Source organism: Macrosteles quadrilineatus, unplaced genomic scaffold (assembly GCF_028750875.1).
Source record: "Macrosteles quadrilineatus isolate MER2022 unplaced genomic scaffold, UCM_ALF_1.0 Scaffold_7__1_contigs__length_78375512, whole genome shotgun sequence".
NCBI lineage: Eukaryota > Metazoa > Arthropoda > Insecta > Hemiptera > Cicadellidae > Macrosteles > Macrosteles quadrilineatus.
Window position 1 is genome coordinate 60,806,833 of NW_026542600.1, and position 21,828 is coordinate 60,828,660.

The window sequence follows — 21,828 nt, forward strand, 5'->3', positions numbered from 1 at the left end:
TGGCATTAGTTGGGGAGCTGAATGACCTTAAACCCGAGTTTCTCAGTAATGAAGAAAATACTGACACTAATCAATCAAGCAATTTTTGTAGGCCAAAAGATAAAACAAATTGTCAACAACAAAAAAGCAGTGAAAATAAAGCACGAACGAATAAGTCAAAACTCATCATTTTGGCAGACAGCCACGGAAGAAACTTAGGCCACCTCATTGAACAAAGAACTAATTTCAATTAATGTTTGCTCTTTTGTGAAACCAAACGCTACGTTCAGTAATGTGGTTGAATGTGCGAGAGAGTATCAGTGGCTTTGGAAAGGAGGATTATCTTCTGGTCATTGGAGGCACTAATGACGTGGAATTCCATAACTCTGAGCTTCTAAATAAAGTGAAAAATGTCAGTGAGATATCTAATCATACAAATTTAATGATTGCTTCCCTGCCATGGAGACATGACAAACCAGAACTGGACGTTAAAATTGGAAAAATTAATAAAGATTTGGAGGACATTGTGGCCTTGCACTCAAATGTTTCCCTACTGCCCCTTCATCTTTTACCCCGACATTTACATCTCATGGACTGCACTTCAGCAACAGGGGTAAAATCAAGCTGGCTGAAAAGTTTAAAAAAGTAGTTAGAGCCAACGAAGCAGCAGAAGAGAAGTCTACTCTGAATTTTGACAACAAGAAAATTAATATTGTTGAAACAAACATGAGAATCATGATAGACAAAATGAGAGATGACCGGTCAGTGGGTTTTGCCCACACCATTTCTGGGGATTTTGCAGAACCCAAACATATGTCTGCTGGAGTTGCTGTTACCTTCAGAAATAAATTTGGAAGACCTCAGTCAAATGACTACATTTCTGACAGATTGACTAAACAATGTGATAATGGAGCAACAATCTTCAGTCTGGTGACAAAGGAAGTGTATTGGGGAAAACCATCGAGGCTGGAGTATGACAATGCATTTAAACAGCTGACGGAACAATTCAAATCAAGTGGACTTAAGACTCTTGTGTGTTCACCGATGGGTTGCGTAAGAGACCTAATCCAACCAGACCATTTCATACAAAACCTTGTCGAATTTCAACGTGCGACTCAGGCCACTATCATCGTTGTTTCATATTTTCAAAGGTCTACCAGAATCCTGAGGAATGGACTCTCGCATAGGGACTTCTTGAGAGCACTGGAAAAATCAGTTGAGAAGTGGACTACCACTCCTAAAACCAAGCAGTCATTGTCAGGTGGTTCTTCTAAATAAATTAAATAAAATAAAAATAAATTTTTCCTCTCCAACAAGAATTACCAAGTCCACAAAATCCTGTATTGATAATATTTTATCACCAAAAATTAATCATCATCTGTCTGTATCAACAACAATGAATTTAGAATTAGGAATCTCTGATCACAGAGCATTATTTTTAAATATATTTAGTAAAACTGATAAAAATACAATAAATGGTAACAAATGTAAAAAAAGAATTTTCTCAGAAGAAAATACAGCAAAATTTATATATAATGTGAAAGAAACTTTGTGGAATGTATCTATAAATAATTCTTTTGAAAATAACTGTTTAAATTTCTTTGGCACGTTTCAAAATTTATTTGAAGAGGCATTTCCTATGAAGTTTTATCATACCAAACCGCATAATAAAAAAAAGTCTTGGATAACAACCGGTATTAAAATATCTAGTATTAGAAAAAGGGAACCAAGCAGACTAGTAAAGAAAGCAAATGATGATAATTTCATTAATTATGTTAAAAGGTATAAGTTAACTTTCAACAAGGTATGCAATGAAGCTAAAAAATTGTATAATGCTAAATTTATAAAAGAATCATGTAACAAGAGTAAGGCTGCTCGGTTTATCATTAAATCTGAACTCGGTTGTAAAAAAAGTGACTTAAACTTTCCTGATATTAAGGTTAATGACAATCATCTAAAAAAATTGCAAGGAAATTTCTGAATTCTTTAATAAAAAATTTAAAAATATCACAAAAGAAATTGGACTAATACCGCATGAAGAGGATGCACTAAAAATGACAAGGCATTCATTGGCAGTAAATCAACCTAACCAATTTGAATTCAGTTTTGTAAGTACAGAAGAAGTTATTAATAATATAAAATCCCTCAAAAGTAAAAAATCTGCGGGCTGGGACGGTATTCCTATCGATCTGATGAAAACTGTCTCTAATTTCATAGCTGAACCTTTATCTATAATTATTAATCAGTCTTTTCAAAAAAAAACTTTTCCAGACCATTTAAAATATGCAGAGCTCAAACCTCTCTTCAAGAAGGGCGAGAGACAAAATCCGGACAATTATCGACCAGTTTCCCTTTTACCATCATTTTCAAAAGTGTTTGAAAAATTAACATCCAAACAAATCTCAAACTTTCTCGAGAATAACAATATTTTGGCTAAATGAACAATTTGGATTTAGAAAGCGCTTAAGCACAATGAAAGCTTTATCAGATTTTATTAGTGAGGTTTCATGGGCTTTGGATGGGTCACAGAGCACAATGGGACTGTTTTGTGACCTATCCAAGGCATTTGACTGTGTCAACCATGATATACTTTTAAAAAAGCTAAAAATTTATAACTTTTCAAAAGAATCTGTTTTATGGTTGACTTCATTCTTGACAAATCGATTTCAAAGAACAGTAATTTTTAAAAATAATGAAAAATCAATATCAGAATGGGAAAAAATTACAGTTGGTGTTCCCCCAAGGGTCAATTCTCGGACCTTTACTCTTTATTTTATATATAAATGACTTGCCTAAAAATGTGTCAAACAACCTTGTTTTATATGCAGACGATACAACTGCAGTTGTCAAATCTAAAAATGATTCAGAACTATCTCTCAAAGTTAAACAAGCCCTATCGGAATTGGAACGGTGGTTCAATATTAACGGTTTAAAAATGAATCAAGATAAAACCCAATTGGTAAAGTTTTGTACTGCTCAGGCAAGAGAGTTTAGTGACCAAAATGTATGTGTGCAAGATGATGCAAAATTTCTCGGATTGTACGTAGACTCAAATTTAAATTGGAACAAAAGCATTGAAAATTTGATTAGTAGACTGAATTCGGCATGTTATCAAATGATATGTTTAAGAAACACAATTGACTTAAAAACTCGTTTGATGTTATATTATGCATACTTCTATTCAATTCTTCAGTATGGAATTGAATTCTGGGGCTTTGCATCAAACATCGATTTAATTTTTAAGATACAGAAAAGGTTTTTAAGAATAATGATATTTGCACCTTGGAGAACATCATGTAAACCTATTTTTAAAGAATTAGGGATAATGACTGTCCCGAGTTTAACTATTTTTAAAACACTTTTGATGGTGGAGGGAAATTTAGAAAAATTATGTAGTGAAAATGTCAAGCATAAGTACGATACTAGGTTTAAATATAATTTTCAATATCCGTGGCACTGTCTTTCATTAGTAGAAAAAACTCCGACATACATGGGCAAAAAATTGTTTAATAAGTTGTCTCAAGAGCTCAAAAACAGAATACAGTCTAAGCATTTCAAGAGCAGCCTTCCTAATTTTCTTTTAAGGAAAACATATTATAGTATAGATGAGTTTTTATGTGATCAAGATGTGTAATTATTTCGTATTTTAAATGCAATGTTTAAATTTATGTATTACAACAATTATTTTTATTTTGATAGCGTTAGTTTATTTTTTTATTTTATAACTCCCTAGTTTTAAGGTATTTGTATAGGTACTGTATTGACAATGTCACCTGTTTTATAGCATTGCTATATTTAGTAAACGTTATGTGACAATAAAGATTTATTTATTTATTTATATTACGTGCCTAATAAAAGCACACTGCTTTGTGTTGTTTGGTTGGAATACTGGAGTGAAAAAAAAAAAAAAAAAAAAAAAAAACAGTGTGGCAAAAGTAAGTTAATACAGCAATTAGAAACTTTCTGTACTATAATCCCTGCATGGAAGACCACTTAATCAGGAGACTGCAGGAAAATAACTATTTAATACATTTTATGGTTTTAGCCTGGTTTTGTGGGCCATAAAATGTGCCTTAAGTTGCTTCAACATGAATACTTAGTTAACAAATGAATAATTAGTTTCTTTGATACTAGAATATCATCAAATGCCATAGGAACATAAAAAATAAATAAAAGGGATATTATTATGAATAGGCAAGAGGTTAATTTATAGTAATGTTTATTGACAAGTGCTTGCAATAATTTACAAGTTAGTTTTACTAGATGAATTAACAAAATGTATTTAACATTTACATCAGTTGGAAGCTGTGTTTTAATAGTTCCTAATTTACTTATCCACTACAGAGCACAAAATGCAATTTTTAGAATATTTTACAGTGCCATGAAATAGAATTTATAGTAACAGAGGTACATAAATATTTCAACAATATTTGTGTGCAACAGACAGAAAGAGATAATTAATATGAGATAATTTATTAATTGCTAAATTAAGTCTTAAAATTCACTCATATATTTTTATCAAGAAACAACCAAAACATAATAACAGGATAAACAGGCTAATATTTACCAAGGTAAACAAATAAAAAGAGTTATGTTCTGTTGCAAGAAGCATGTCACTTAAACAAAAATGTCATTTCATAAAAAGTAAGAGGCTCACAAGGAACTCAAATAGTTCCTTCAAATTAGTCCTGATCACATTTCTTCAGTAGTATCTAGTTATGTCCTCCTCAGAGTGTTCTGTCCTACTGTTTTGTAACGTATTGTGTCTATGGAGGTAATATGGTATCCAGAATGGGCTTGAATTGAAGTGTCAAAATGTATCCCACTGGCTGTACTTGACACATAGTAATGAGTATGATTATACCCGCAATGAAATGAGAGGCTCACTGAATAGGTTGAATTTGGAGACAAACGCACGTTCTTCATGGCATTAAACGAAATGGTACAGTTGGAAGCTCCTCCAAAGATTGGTCCTTGGTATCTCATCTCAGTAGGGAGTTCTGTCCCCTTTTGTATTGTTATTGAGCAATTGCATTGGTGTTGACTACTGGCGCTCTTAAGCTTTATTGCACACAACTTAATTGCAACTCCTTTAGTTATGATATTTATTTTTGAATTAGAAATGGAACCATAAACTCTATCTACGCTGGAACCTTCTAGGCCCAATCTTTGTTCCATCAATTCTGACAACGGTTCTTGCCTCTTTTCAATCTTGTTGCAGATTGTTGTCAAGTCAGGCTGTACTTTCTCAGTTCTGCGAGTGTCACCGATCAACTTGAGTTCATCATATGTCAGGACTCCTGAAGGTACCACTTGAGCCATCAAATCTTTGTCAGACAATGTACAGATTCGAATGTGTTTAAGATGGTCATTCAACTCATCCCTCAAGACTTCTCCATTTTTCGACTCTGCTGAAACTGAAATTTATTTTTTGATGAAAAGAGTAAAAGCTACTCTAATATAGTTATTTGTGTAACTAGTGGTGAAAGTGGCACTTTGCTGCACACGAGAGCAATGTTTACGCACTCGCCTGCGGCTCGTGCGGAATGATCTCGAGTGCAGCAAAGGCCTTTTTCACTCGTGTTACACATTATATTTTTCCTACAGTCACTATAAAGCATATAAATAATTAGTCTTTCAAACACTATACAACACGTTTTTAGGTTCAGCTGGCAACACAAATGGTGCCCTAGAGAAAGTAGTACCCGCGGTCCGTATCACTCCGCAATTTTTCCTCGACAAGAAATGTGCTCCGCGTTTTGAGAATATAGTTCCGTATGTTTTTGTAATTTGAAGTGGTTTCCGCGCCTAAAAAAATGCTATAAAGGTATTTTCTTGTTTATTAAGATCGTAGGAATGTTTTAAAAACGTTTAAAAGAAAAGTCCAGAAAGTTTAGAAATACCGAAACTATAAACACGAAATAACAGGTTAAATCGTAGTTATAATAGTCAATCAGCTGCTCATAGTATTATTATCTTTAAGTGTTGCCAACCTATTTCCAAGCGTACACGGATTACATGCATAATAGAACCACGCTGTTTTGTGTTGTTTCGTTGGAATCCTGATGTGCGGCAAAGTATAAACCGTACGACAAAGTATAAACCGTACAGCAAAGTATAAATATGCAGCAATTAGCAGCTTTCTGTACTATAAACAGTACAAGGAAGCCATTTTTGTCGGGTGACTGTAGGAAAAAATTATGTTAACAATTGCTAAATCTACAAAAATACCCCTGATACAGCAAACATTCAGACAAAGCAAATTTCAATCTGTATGATTGGATTTTTACTAAAATTGTCCACAAACAAGTCATTTTACCTATTTCAATAACATTAGATTTGACTTTAGAGTACTTAAGTTTGCTGCAACGGGGAAGAAAAACGTATTTTTGATCAAATGTTAATAGTATAGGATGAAATAAATCGTGGGGAATAAATCAGAAATGTTTAAGGAAATATTTTAGTAAGAATCTAAACAGGCAAATGGAAATTCATTTAGCCTGCAGGTTTGCTGCGACGGTGGTATATTATGCATTTTGAATTTGTGTATTTTATAATTTAATACGATTAAAATAACAAAACCTTCATTTACAGCTCAGGAGTGTTGTCTGACATAGTTTACAATCTGTGAGACAGACTTGTCACAACTGTAGGGTATTTGGTTTACTTGTATTGTTTTTCAGCCGCCTCAGTCAGGTCATTTGCAACTCATGAAAGCTTACCCTGTTTGTGGCAGAGTGGACATAAAATTGAATGAAAACCTTGACAATTATCAATTTAAAACAAATTAAATCAGGAATTGTTATTTAACTACTACAAAAATATTTAGAAACACATCAAATTGTGTGTGAGAACACTGATTACCTCTATGCCTAGCCCATTCAATGGCAGAGGTCCAGAGGTCAATTTCAGGTACGTTGCACATCTCCTGTTGCAGAATTGTTAGAAATCCGAGAGGAGACAAGTCAGGAAACAGAGGACTAGCCAAAACTTTGTCTGTTTCTGTCTGGAGTATCTGAATACAAGAACAATCATTTCAATTCAACCTTGCTAAAGGAAAATAGCAAATTCAGTATTGTACTATGTACCTTCTTAACCTTTACTTACTTCATGAAAAACACAGTTCACTTCCGACTAACCGAGGTTGTTGGGACGAGACTACCTCAGTATAAAATTGTGGATAGCACAGAGGTTGAATAGATTTTAAGATTAGGGGTTATAGCACAACATTAGGAAGTTATTACTGGTAAAATAAATGTTATAACTACATAGTGAATATTAAAAAAAAATCAAATGGAAATTGAATGCAAACTTTTTTTTAATAAGGTAGTGTTATAAAGGAAAAATAGCCCTGCAGAGGCAAACCTTCTGACTAAGTGAATTTCAATTTATCTGATTGCCTCATCAAGCCTGACCTACGCCAAGCCTATTATCATTGCCTGATTTTTTTTAATTTATCATATATAGGCTACTACAATATTTCCATAAACAAGACATGTTTCTTCCCCGTTTAAATAACATTTGATTTAATGAGTAAATTTAATTTGAGTTTAATGGTTTAATGAGTTAATTAGGATTTTTTGAGAGGATAGCAGGCTTACCTGAATGGGAAAGAGTCCAAACTGGCACAGGAAACACAAAACAAAACTTTACACTATATACACAAAACATTAGAATATTTCACTGTCACTGACAGCATTTTCAACTAAGGAAGAGATAGTTTTCTAGATGTCCAAAATGGTCCAGTGTGACAGTGACAGTGAAATATTCTAATGTTTTGTGTATATAGTGTAAAGTTTTGTTTTGTGTTTCCTGTGCCAGTTTGGACTCTTTTCCATTCAGGTAAGCCTGCTATCCTCTCAAAAAATCCTAAATAATCTAGGCCCTTGTGCTCTATGCTACACCCTTAACCCTAGCAGTGGCCAACCGTCCTGTGGTGACGGAATGACAGCGCAAAATTACTTTGAATAACCATTGTCTCAATCATTTTTAGCTGCCATTTTGTTATTAATGGTCTGATTTCTATTTTCTTTATGTTAATTGTTATGTTTCATCAAGACCTACAAAATGATACCAAACTCGACTATACTTGCTATTTGAAAATTTTTAGCTATCCCCTACCCCCGCTACCCCTAAGGGCAAAATTTTCAAAATTCATAATTATTGTAGCCCGTCATATCTAAGAAGGTTGCCGCAAACCGATTTCAAATATCTCAAATGGTTGAAAAGTTAAGTGGGGGTGCAAGTTACTTTTCAGCCACCCTGTATATAATAGGGTGTATATCGACCGGGAAATCCGGGAATCATGCGGGAGATCTTTGAACCGTGAATTTTGTATTCCTACCTGGAGTTTTCAATTTACCGTGATCGCTCATGACAACAGTGACGTTTCCGTGATCGCGCATGACAACAGTGACGTTTCCGTGACCGCGGGAGACAATAATAAATGTCTACACACGGCCGCGAGGGATGATCAGAATTTTCCGCGATCGCAGAAGACGATGATGGTGTCTACTATCTACAGATGAACCGCAACGGATGATCAGAATATTACCACAATCACGGAAGACGATTGATGTCCACACGACCGCGGGAAACCTCAAGAACTTTGCCGTGATCGTGGAAGACGATGATGATCTCCACAAAACTGCAGGACATGATTAAAATTTTGCCGCAATCGCTGGAGACGATTACCATGGATTCATGACTGCAGGATACGTACGATATCTACAGGACCGCGGGAGATATAATAACTATTTCTACACGGCCACGAGGGATGATCAGAATATTGCCGCGATCACGGAAGACGAAGATAATGTCCTCACGACCGCGGGAAAATATCAGAATTTTGCCTCATTTGCGGTAGATGATAATAATCTCCTCACGACTGCGGGATACGTTCTTATATTGCCTCGATCATGGAAGACGATAATTTTATGTCCAAACGACCTGACTGCAGAAAATAGTAAGAATCTTGCTGCAAACGCGGGAGACGATTACGATGCCTACACGGCCGCGAGTGGTTATCAGAAGTTTACCGCGATATCATGCAAATACTACCACGAATTTTTTTTAAATTTCCAAATTTCTGGCGCCCCCAAAAAAGCCAATTGCCTCGCGCCCTAGGCACGTGCCTACCGTGCCTATTCGGTAAATCGGCCCTGTTCTGACATTCAGAGATTGTTGTACCTAAATAATGATATACCCAAGGTGTTATACATTTTTATAAAGGTAAATGAATACACTACAACATGTTTATAATGGTTTGGGGGTAAAAAATTTTGTAAAAAAGTTATAGCCTATACTAATTAGGCCTACTACTGTATTTTGTTAGCATCATGTCCAAAAATGACGATTCTGACATTCAGAGGTGCTATATAATGATTTACCCAAGGTGTTATACGTTTTTATAAAGGTAAATGAATACACTACAACATGTTTATATTGATACATAAAAAATTTGGTAAAATAATTATATAGGCCTAGGCTACTAAATACTGTACACTCCATTTTCTCGAAATGCGCAAAAAATTCAAAACGTTCTCAAATTCATACATAATCATAGGTGAAAATAACTTTTTACCATCATACTTATGACTTTTTTGGATTCCTTACTTCATTAGCTTTACAAATATGTAGGCTACATATCATCAGCCTACATAATGTTTCACAACACAAGCAAACACTGTAGGCTATAGTTTACACTTATTTGCGGTTTTGCGGTTTTTATATTATTATGTCCCTATTACGTACCTACAAAAAAATATTTCTAACATGTTATACATTTTTATGTAGGTAATTGAATACACTATAAGATTATTATGTTGGTTTGAAGTAAAAAAATTTGGTACAAAAGTTGTATACTAAGTACTGTGAATTTTTTTCTCGAGAAATCGCTAAAATATAAAAACATTATTTTATATACGTATGTTTATAGGTAAAAAATTATTTTTACCATAAACTTTATGACTTTTTTTGATTCCTAACTTCATTAGCTTTACAAACATGTAGGCCTATATATCATTATTAGTATACACATATATTATAGAACTTTTTACAACATAAACTAACACTGTACGGTTTTCAATTTTTTCGGTTCTCCGTTTGTCATTATATTTCGCCCCAAAAACTTATACAAAAAAAATATTTTCCTAACATGTTATATATTTCTATGTAGGGAATTAGATTGTCTACAACAGTGGTCACCAAATTTATGGAGGTCCATTCCAAGTTTGTATAGAACTGTCACGGTCTGGACAAGTTTCCGGGGGGCCTGGGGGGTATGGTATACCCCCCAGCCAAAAGGGGGGTCCGGGGAAAAAAATTTCAAAATTTCAGTTAAAATGGCGTGATTTAAGCCTATTTGCGCATGTTATTTGTAACATATTTTTTTGCCAAAATACCATATAAAAGTTTGAATTTATCAGAAAATAGCCTATTGTTAAGGTTTGGAAAAAAATCACAAATTATAAATTGTGTCATTAAATTTAATTTCACTTAGGAATTATACATAAAGATTACTCACATATAATACTCAAACTCAGTGAGAGAAATGATTTTTTTTTATTCTGGGCCACTTCTCTAAAGTTTGGAATGAATCCTGTGCAGCTGATTTTTGAGGTGGCTGTTACTGAGGCGAGATCTGGATTTATTTTTAATAAAGTTCATCCTTGAAAATGCAGACTTACATGTGTACGTTGATCCAAACATTGTACAAAGTTTGATGGCCAAGTTTTTTAATTCAGGATATTTTTCACTGCTTACATACTTGTAAGAGAGAACTAAATACCACATTAGTAAACAAGCAGACGACGGGACATCGACAGTGCTGACTACAGCCAGTGCGGGCGGCCTGGCGACGACGACGTGACGTGGCCACTGGGTGGGCGAGCGATGGAGGGGAGGAAGCGTAAAGAAAAAGCCGGTGCATAGCAACGGTTACGGTTTCTCGGAGCGCGGCGAATTAACTGTGAATTAACTATGTTTTGATAAAAATAGTTTTCTCGTATAAAATATTTTAATCTTTAATGGTTAGTAGCAATATTTCTTTAGGTTCAAATAAAGTTTAAATTCACTAAAAGATAAAAACACATAAAAACACACTTTGTGAATTCGAACTAACGGTCCGTAAAAAATTAGGCGGCGGTCCGGGTCCGGACCGCGGTCCGCCATTTGGGGACCACTGGTCTACAAAATGTATATAATGAATTTCCCATAAAAAAATCTGTAGAAAAAAAATTCCGAGGCCGCTTTTGAAATTAAAAAAAAAATTCATTTTTTTTATTTTTTTCACTTTACCGATAAAATACACTGTCTAAATCATTATGATATTACTATTTCTAGATTCTCCTGTTCTTTCCGAACAAAATGAATATGAGGTTGGCTAGGTTTACTTGTACGGTTGAATTTTTACGAATTTTCAAAAAAAGGTCTGCAAAATCGCCAAAATGGGTTGGCCATTCCCCACTTCTAACATTGGCCACTCCTAGGGTTAATGAGTTAATTAGGTTGCTAATGGCCTAGGTCTTTCTGTGCCCCCTACGGTAATAACTACTTCCCTATAGGAAACTTTCAAATTACATCATTAATTTTTTCTAATTATTTAAATATAGTTTACTAGGTAGGTAGGACAAATTGTGTTTGGCTTGAAAATGAAATTTTACGATCAGAACTTACCAATAAACTTTATGACTAAGACGCACCTTGTCAGCAGTGGCGGATTCAGCTATAGATAGAGGGGTGGGTGAGATTAGAGGTAAATCCCCCCCCCCCACAACGTCATATTATAATTCGCAGTCACAGCAAAACCCTGAATAACTCTTTCGGTAACAGAACACCATCATTGTCTTCCGCAATCCCGGTAAAATCATGAACATCAGCGGTTGAATAGACATTATCGTTCCCTTCCACGTTCGTGGCTAAATTCTAATCATCTCCTGCTCTAACAGTCACGGAAACGTCATCAACGTCTTCGCTGATCGAGGTAAAATGGTGTTCATTTCTTGCGGTTGTATATACACCGTTATTGTCTCCGGCGGTTATGACAAAACCCTGAATAACCCCTGCGGTAACTAACATCGTCATCATCTTCCACGATTGCGGCAAAATCGAAAACCCCTGCAATAACCGAACATCATTATTATCATCGCCAATTTCGGCAAAATTTTGACAATACATGCATTATAAAAATGTTTATATATGCCTGAGGGGTGCGGTCACCCCCTTCGTCCCCCCCCCCCCTTGGATCTGCCACTGCTCATCAGACAATTCATGAGAGGTAGGGATCATGTATGATGAAGTATATATAACCATGTCATATAACACAATCCTGGAGCTATACAAATTTGTACAAACTTACCTCATTAATCATTGAGTTTAGCTCGAGAACGGTGTAACAAGCGGGGTTATTCATCAGGCTGCAGATGTTGGTTAGGTTCAACAAAGACATCAGGCGGATTCCAAGTCTATTTTTTAACTTGGACATCATATATTTGTCTGCAACGTACAGCAAGTTGTCTGCTTCATCAAAGCTCAAGTTTTGAGTGTTATCGTAGCCGTAAACAAACCTGAAAGAAAATATTACAAAATAATTTTAAATTTGCACAAAATGTCACAACTATTCAAACGCTTTTCTGATTGGCCGGGAAATTTAACTTACCTTAGTAGGTTTTTAAAAGTTTGGGGGAAGACATCAGGCAGTTTAACATCATTTTTTTCTGCTATCTTTGAGTTTTGCAATTCTGCTCTGAAAACCACAGAGTGGGCCAGAAGCATCTTTTTCACGACACCAATCCTCTCCTGCAATCAAACAATAACTAACTGATGATGAAGAATAAATAGTTTTGTGGGAAAATAAATAATCGCCAAATAAATATTGGCTATTTATCCCCTGCTTGTTTTGTTAAGTAGCAAAGAGCAAACATAAGTAGGCCTATTTGTTACACATGATGTTATTTTTAAACTTACAATAAATCTGGCATGTTTAAGCAAAAATTCAAGTGTAGTTAAATCAGGTCAATAGAAATTCTCTCAGGCTGCCGGTTAGCTGCAACAAATATTTCAGCTGGGTAACTGATTTAAATATTTAATTGTTCAATAATCTAAAAACATTTTTTAAATAACAAAATTTTGTGTTGCCCAGCTTAAAGTTTTGAATTGACGAAGAAAGGTTAAAGTTCGACATAGCATACAGTTCACAATTTTTTTAAGTCTTAGGCAGTCTTTTTGACTAACATGGCAGCTAGTCAGTGGGATACGGTGTGTACCGTTATAAAAAGAAAGTTACAACATATGATAACAGTATATTTATGAAGGATTTTGTAGGATGTGGTGTTTGTGGGTCTATCTACACCAAGAGTCACCAACCTACCCAGCCTGCAAGCACAGTGGCGGTGATAAGAACCCGCGGGCCCTCCCCCCGCAAGTTTGTTCGCCGGGCCCCCCTCTCCCAATGATCTTTAAAAACATTTTCCCATGCATTACCGCATAAACTTGCAATTTTGCAATAAACTTGACGAGGCATCTCCCGAGGCGTCATTATCGTCTTCCATGATCGCGGCAAAATCGTAAATACTTCCCGTAGTCATAAGTCAGGGAAGAAACATTATCATAGTTTACCAAAAGCTAAACTGTTGGCCTCTGCAAATGTTAATTGTTCTATGGATTCCACAGCGGGGCCGTACAGTGTGAGAGACGTATCGTCGGCATAAAGGAAAGCCCTGGCCTATTCGATTCCAGTGTGGAGATCGTTTACAAACAACAGAAACAGAGTAGAGTCAAGAATGGAACCCTGGGGCACACCTCTCAATGTTCGGGTGAGTTATATTGTCGTAATCCATGTTCATCAACGGACGACACCCTTACGCATTGCCTCCTTCCCTTCAAATACGAGCAGAACCACTCTAGAGCCAAGCCTCTGATTCCAATACTTTTCATTTTCTTAAGTAGGAGGTCATGATTTACTGAGTCGAAAGCCTTGCTCAGATCAAAGAACAGGCCTGCAGAACAGTTCCCCTCATCAAGTACACTAACGATGTCATCAATGAGAGCAAACATCGCACTGGTGGTAGATTTATTTTTTACAAAGCTATGTTGGGATTCACTAATTATTTCATGTTTTTCTAGAAATTTTGTTAGGTGCAATAATACTACTTTTTCAAAAACTTTAGACATAGGCCTAGCTGTCAAAATGGATATTGGCCGATAGTTGTTGAGATCTTTAGATTTACCTTTTTTAAATACTGGTCTGACTATTGCAAGCTTTAGGGAGTCAGGAAAACAACCAGAAGAAAAGGAAAAATTTATCAGGTGGCTGATGGGTTCTGCCAGTAAGTCAGTGATATTCTTTAACATTCTAACTGATATTTCATCGACTCCATCTGAGTTTTTGTTTTTCAGGGTTGCTATTAATTCTTTTATTTCTTTCTCAGATGTAGGGTGGAAGAAAAAAAGATTCCTTTGGCTGTACAGCTACGGGTTTTCTAAATGTTTTTACTGATTTATCATTGTGCTTCACAAAGTAGTCATTGAATTTGTTGGCAATGTTTAAGGGGTCGTGGGTCAGTTCTCCATCAATGTCTCAAATACACATATCATCAAATTTATTATTCTTTATTGGCCTTCTGCTGTTAATAATTTGCCAAATCACTTTTGATTTATTATCAGCTGACTGGATTTTGCGTAATATCTCATTAGATTTTTCTTCTGTTATAACAGAACGATAGCAACATTTTAGCCTTCTGTAATATTCACGCATGAAATGAGTTGACTCTGATCCTTTGTTCTGTGGTAAAGACTGCATAGCTCACTCCTAATATTCAACGCTTGAGGGCTAAGGGTAGTTTTCCTAATTTTTTTATTTATGATCTTCTTTGTCAATTTTGGGAAGGATATGTCGAAATAGTATTTTACTTTGTCGATGAATAAATTGTATTTTAGATTCATGTCGTCTGAACTGAATACATCTAGCCAAGTTTCTTTAGAAAGGTGGAATATGAAAACGTTTAAGTTGTTTTTTATCGGTAGATTTAATCTACCGTTTCCAAAGCAACCCGATTTTGAATCGATCTGATTTGGCCTGAGGCCCTTAGGTAAGTAGCATTTTTTACCTGACTCGATGTAAACACATCTTAAGTGTGAAGTAAACCAATCTAAAGAGCAGCCTCCTAATAGTAAGACATGAAATTATATGAAAATCCTTCTTTAGCATCAATGAATGAATGGCATTATTTATTAGCTAGTGCCCTAGCCCTAGCCACCTAGGTTAATTTGCCGATTTGGTCGTAACAAAACTGTCAAGTTTATTTAGTTGAATCAGCATAGAGGATCCTCTATGGTATCACCCGCTGGGGGCTATCGTGGGCCCGTGTGCCGGTAAAATTTACCAAAAATCCCGGTCAAGGCTCACGGGCCCCCCTAGCTAACGGGCCTCCCCACACTGCGGGCCCGCTATCGCTGCCACTGCGCAAGCAGATTGTTCCTGACCCGATACCATGTCTCAGCTATACTGTGATTGTTTCTGTGGTACCACTCGTTGCTATATCTTGCAGCCTCAGGGATACCGTGATCGTCTCTCGCAGTTGCGGTAACACTCGTCACCAGTAAATACAATTTTGTTAAGTTGGAAGAGAACCAATTGAATGCAGCCAATGAATGGAGGGTCGGCAATAGGATATTGAATGAACTCTCGGCCCATACCAAATTAAAGTTCAATTCACTGTCATTTCTCGTTCAACAAAATACTCGTACAATTCCTGGTCTATATATCGAATGACTACAGTAAATAATCAGTATAGTAGGCCAACATGTCTCTTACTTGCCTCTCAATCGGGGAAATTGGTTGGAAACATGTAGTGACCGAGTTACTAAAATACAGACCTGCCGAGTTAGAAGGAAATGAATAGATGAAATTAATCCTATCAGAACTACAAATTGCATTGCAACCCTAAATATGCTGAAATTTTTCTTACTAAAACATAATTCTTATTTTCATGCTTTACACTTTTTGTAAACTCCTGTATTGTGAAGTTTTCTTATATGAACTCTATTAAGATTAAAAGTTCTCAAAGTACATTTTTTATGGTAGCTTTTATCAATAGGTAGCACTTTTTTACAAATGAAAACCATCAGTTTTTTTTTTTTTACTTATCAAGTGATTCACACTTTTTTTACTTATCAAGTGATTCACACCCAAGATAAGAAAATAAACTTCTGTGAGTGAGCGCAGGAGTCTTAAATAGACTATAAAAACTACAATAAAATTTCCTCTGAAATAAATCAAGCCTGTAGTCTAACTTTTTTGCGGAAAAAGCAGTGAAAAAATTATTTAATATCTTGGCATCTAGAAAAATAGTATAGCCTAAAGAGAAAGTTTTTTCCAGAAATGGAGAGAACAGCGATGATAGTAAAAATAACTTAAATTCTTGCAAAGATAAAAGAACTGACATTGTCAGAGTGACTATTGTCTACATATTTTATGTGGGTGTTTACTGTTTTAGGATGTGTTGATTCTGAATAACCGTGCTAACAAAGTTTTTGATGGATGAAGTCTCTGAATGAATTCGAAGCATTCATGTCACTTTTCAGTTGGTAACTCACAGCTACTGCTTTAAAGATGGGGACACCACCTATGTGTCTTTTTTAACCCAAAGTGTGAGTGAAGGATGAGTGTAGAATGAAGTGTGATGACTTTTGTAGCTTTGTTACTGACTAAGACCAGCTATCACTTGGTAATGAGATTAAGTAAACTGTCGTAACAGTTCTGAAATAGCACTGCATTTCTTCCTCAATATAGACTACATGGAACTGTAGCCCACATTAATGAACTTTTACTGAATTTGATCAATGAGCTTGGTGTCATTATGTTTCATTATATAAATCAAATTTACGTATTCATTTTTGTTTTACCTAACATATCCAAAATTTTACCTCTTGATCTTCTAAAAAACATTTACCATGCATACATACAGTCTATTCTACAATTTGGGAACCTAGCGTGGGATGGTGGCTATAAAAGTATTCTGGCCTCTATCGAAATTATTCAATAAAGCCATTACAAAAATTGCTCTACGGAAACCTCACCACTACCCCTTAGAATATGTCTTTGACGAGTTCAAAGTGTTTAATCTTTCACAGCTTTATATAAGACCATTAATTATACAAGTTGTCCATTGAAAAACATTTCAGGACTTTGGCAAAAGAATCCTCATACTAAAAGAAAAAAGTTAATGTGAAGGTATGTCAAAAATGCATATTTACCCAGTTATCCGCCATTTTGTAAAAAAAAAAATTATCTGTGAAGTTTTTCATTTGATGATTATGAAATTTAACAACCATGTTAAAATAAACAATACCTATTATAGAAAAAAATAATAAATTTGTTCCGATTAAAAAAAGTTCTATTTCAGTTGTTTGTCGTTCGATATGTAATTACAAATGATAAAAAAAGTATTCTTGACATTTTTTCATAGGATTAGCCGTTTTTGAGTTATTTAAGTTATAAAAATTCAAACGGCCGCCATTTTGAAATTTACAATTGGAACAACTTTAATATTTTTTCTATAATTGGTCTTGTGTATGTTAACATGTTTATCAAATTTCATAATCATTGAATGAAAAACTTCACAGATAAAAATATTTTTGTATAAAAAAAACAAAATAGCGGATAATAAGCACTTTTGGACATTTTACCTTCACATTAACTTTTTTCTTCCTTTTAGTATGAGGATTCATTTCCCAAAGTCCTGAAACGTTTTAATGGACACCCTATATACATTTTCAAAAATTAAAATTCCCTCTTTAAACAAACTTCTCACAACCATCTTCTTACAAAATTTGCTTTGAACACTGGGATAGTTACATAAGTTCACTAAAAGTAGGTATTAATAAAACATATCCTCAGTACACTGCAACTGTTATTTTTTCAAAATCACCCACTCAGCTTAAAAATCCGGAGCCGTGCAGTCTGCTAAAATATAAAAAGCTCGTAAACAAATGGTTAGTGGAAGACAGACGCAGGCATATCAACACAACAGCTATTTTGTATCCATGTATTCCTTCTAACACCGTCACAGTCAAATACAACGATGTATGACTGTCAGGCTATGTTGTTTGTGTGCGTGCCTGTGACGGCTTAACTAATGTAACTGTGGAGCCAGCATCCGCCTGATGTCCTGGTGCAACTGAGCTGAAGTGTGTTGTGTGTGCATTTTATAATTTTAATTATTAATTAAATTTTCTATCAAATAAGATGTTTGACTGCTCATTCCCCACCTATGTGGAGAATAATCCATCTCTGTTTGTTCAATTCTGTGTAACAAATATTTGTGTTTTCGATAGAATAAAGTATTTCTCATTTTATATCATTAACTAATTTTAAAATATTTTCTGCAAGAGCTACTTGTAGGCTGCAACCTATAATCAGATGTTTTTTAACTGTATTATTAGTTTACCGTGTCTCCAACTTCAGGATTTCCCACTACGAAATAGCAGTTGTACTGCTCTTCAGGATCAAAAAGAAAGGTGATAAAATCAGGATCTGCACCTGCCACAACCACTTCCATTCCACTGGCCTTAGCCGCGGAACCGGGGCCTAGTGACATCCTGCAAACAATCACAGCATTTTTGTACTAACTTAGGCTTATTCAATAGTATATGAAAACCCTTAACATTGTCTTACCTGCACCCAAGGCTAAAAGGCCTTGGGCTCCAGCTCCCCCAGCAGAACCCTGTCTTCCTGTGCTGGTGCACCACACAAACACTACCCACCAAAACTGACACCCTGATCAAGTAAGTGCACTGGCCTATTTAAAGCAACAGCCTTCTGTAGTTCAGCACAAGTTATTGTTCAACAACATTACCAGCCTACTCACACAACATTGCCAAACACTTCCTCCCCCCATTATAAAACTATTACCTAAGTTGTAGGGAACATAGAAAATGTTATAATAAAAAATAAAAATACATAAGTTAAGTTCTGTGGACAATAAAAACATACTTTTTATAGCCTACATATACAGTACGGCACTAAGTTTTTGTATAAACAAAACAAATTGCAATAACTTAGTGTATGACATAGAAAAACCTACAGTCTTATGTAAAAAATCATTTCATACAAAGACAATTTATTTTGTCGAAGCTGTAAAAAAAAAATGCAATAAACTGAGTATGTGAAATAAAACCCCTATGGTGTAGGCCTAATTGAAAAATGAATCATTTGTTAGTCAGGCGACAGCCCTGCCAAACGCAAACTATGGTTTTTATAACCAAAAATATAGTGACCCGGGGCCGGAGGTAAGCCCTTCCGTGATGCGCCCGATGGAAGGCTAACCAGCGATATCCTTCCTAATAGCCTTTAATAACCTATGGTCTTATGTAAAAAATCATTTCATACAAGGACAATTTATTTTGTCGAAGCTATTAGAAAAAATGCAATAAACTTAGTATGTAAAATAAAACCCCTATTGTGTAGGCCTAATTGAAAAATGAATCATTTGTTAGTCAGGCGACAGCCCTGCCAAACGCAAACTATGGTTTTTATAACCATAAATATAGTGACCCGGGGCCGGAGGTAAGCCCTTCCGTGATGCGCCCGATGGAAGGCTAACCAGCGATATCCTTAGTTAATAGCCTTTCACTGTGAAAAAAAAATGGTAAGTTAGGTACTTAGGCCTATATTTGGATTCAGGGGCCCATTTCATAATAAACTACAAGTTACAACTTGTAACTTGTAATTTCCATAAGATTTGCATTGGGCGATCAGCTGATTTACTAATAATATTAGTTTGTACTTTATTATGAAATGGGCCCCAGGAGGTAAAAAGCTATAAAGATAGGCTATCAAAATTAAAAATTCCTTTGGAGGTGCCTAACTTAAGTTATTAGTAACTTCAATAACTTAATTACCAAGGTATTAACCTAGGTTAGGCACAAAGCAAATAATAATGGAATACGTTTTAAGAAGTCGAGGGACTACATTTTGTTAAGTTCATTTAACAAGAACTAAAATCAATTAGGCTTAAATAGACTAGAGAAACGTGATACACAGAGGATACGCGTCTAGTAACCGGACGTGGATTAAGTGTCCAGCAGTCACGTCATTGTGGGATCCCGGAACGCCATTACCACAGCGATAAGATTTACAGCCATCAGTGTTCGTGGTGTAGTGGATAGTGCTCGGCAGGTATACAAGAATCCCGTCGGTGTCAAAGATTTTGCTTTAAATACCATTTCTTCTTAACTGTAAGTTAGGTAACTTATATCGTTTGTTAGAATTTTTGTCATTTATAATTTTATGAACAGAATTTAAGTACCGTACCTAAACCTTCATTCAATTTTTTCACTAACTTATCAGCAAGTTTGGTTGGTTAGGTTAGGTTATGACAGTTCTTAACTGCCGGATGCCTAATTCACGTCCGGTTAACTTACTGGATGCGTATCATCTGTGAATGTGAGTTAGCCTATATAGGCCTAGGCCTAAGTTAGGTACCGGTAGTCTAAGGTTGTTTTGTTAATTCATGTACCGTACAAGTACGCATAATTAACTTAAGTTATTTATTTCATATCAACGGCAAGAGCCAATTTCCACTAGTTTGATTTGTGAACAGCAAAATACCCACTGCTGACTAACTTACCTAGACACAAATTTCCTTTCCCTATGCCTGGCATTTTTTGTATGTAGGAGGGTGGTAGGAGGCTAGGCTAAGTACATCATAAGACGACATTTTTATTGATCTTGAGGTAATTACATGCAATCGATCTTGTCATGAGAAATTGAATTTGAATTTAATCGAATCTCACGAATTAGCCGGCTGCACTTTAAGTTAGTTTCCGTCCTGGGTACAGTTTCTTAACTGGGCTATGCTAATATCGCTTGAAACTATCGATTCGATTACCGTAGTAAACCTTCATGCGATTTTTATACCATCAGCAAGTTTGGTTGGTTAGGTTAGGTTATGATAGTTTAATTTTATAATAGATATATTTAAAAATATCGATTATTAATCAATATTTTAAATTCGATAGTTTCAATCGATATTAGCATAGCCCAGTAAAGAAACTGTACCCTACGTCCTACACTCATTCGAATGAAAAATATCAATATATCAATTATCATTCGGTTAAACCAAACTTCATATATCGAACTAAATAATCGATATATTCATTCGAACGAGTGTAGGACGTAAATTAAAGTGCAGCCAATTAGCCTACATTTCCATTTGACATTCCTGCTAAGGCCTTTATGTTAGGTAGATACAGTGATACAACTAGGCCTAGGCTATACCGTTTTCCTGGTCTCTTACCTTGCTTCTGACTTAGGTATACTAGGCTACCACTACACTTCTGAAGTGGCAAGTAGAAGTTAGTTGTTAAACCTTTCTTATTCTACTTGTCCGTTGTCGTATTTAAACAAACTTTACAGAAGAAATTAAATAGAATTCCTGGAACGTGAGTGTCGATGTCAATGTGCTTGGCTTGGCTTGCTTGCAGTGTTTCCATCCGCAAGAAAAAAATATCCCTGAGCCAACGTCAAAAAATCCCTAGTTATCCCTAGTCCGTGTTCTAATAATCCCTCCAATTATCCCTCTTTATCAAATCTAGATAACTTTATTTTTGCAGCAATACCAATGGATATCATGCATAGCCACCTAAAATATGGTAACTGGTGATAGTATTCTTCAATATCCCATATTATTTATAAAGTAATACTATATAAAAAACATTTTTGTACCATTAAAACCACAGCCATCTTTAACTCCAGGCAGGCCGCGGCCCAGTAGAATTGGCAACGCTGCAAGTACCGTAGTATTGTTTAGCGCAAGACGCCCTATAAGTTAACATGGAAATAAAACA

At 35.4% G+C, this 21,828-nt stretch overlaps 1 protein-coding gene across 1 annotated transcript; it reads right to left on the minus strand.

The window, feature by feature from the left end:
• Positions 1-4,282: 4,282 nt before the first annotated feature.
• Positions 4,283-21,452, minus strand: LOC128998393 (BTB/POZ domain-containing protein 3-like). The gene is made up of 6 exons (XM_054424507.1): positions 21,279-21,452; positions 18,429-18,579; positions 12,638-12,777; positions 12,338-12,545; positions 6,844-6,994; positions 4,283-5,396 (listed from the first exon to the last, which is right to left on the minus strand). Exons 2-6 carry the CDS (start codon positions 18,576-18,578, stop codon positions 4,696-4,698), a joined length of 1,350 nt encoding a protein of 449 aa, XP_054280482.1. The 5' UTR covers position 18,579; positions 21,279-21,452; the 3' UTR covers positions 4,283-4,695.
• Between the last annotated feature and the right edge of the window lie 376 nt (positions 21,453-21,828).

Coding starts and splice junctions, on each gene's coding strand:
- LOC128998393 (XM_054424507.1), bottom strand. CDS start 18,578: ATGTCACTAGGCCCCGGTTCCGCGGCTAAGGCCAGTGGAATGGAAGTG. Junction 12,546..12,637: donor ACTTTTAAAAACCTACTAAG/GTAAGTTAAATT, acceptor ATTTTCTTTCAG/GTTTGTTTACGGCTACGATA. Junction 6,995..12,337: donor TAAACTCAATGATTAATGAG/GTAAGTTTGTAC, acceptor TCTTGTATTCAG/ATACTCCAGACAGAAACAGA.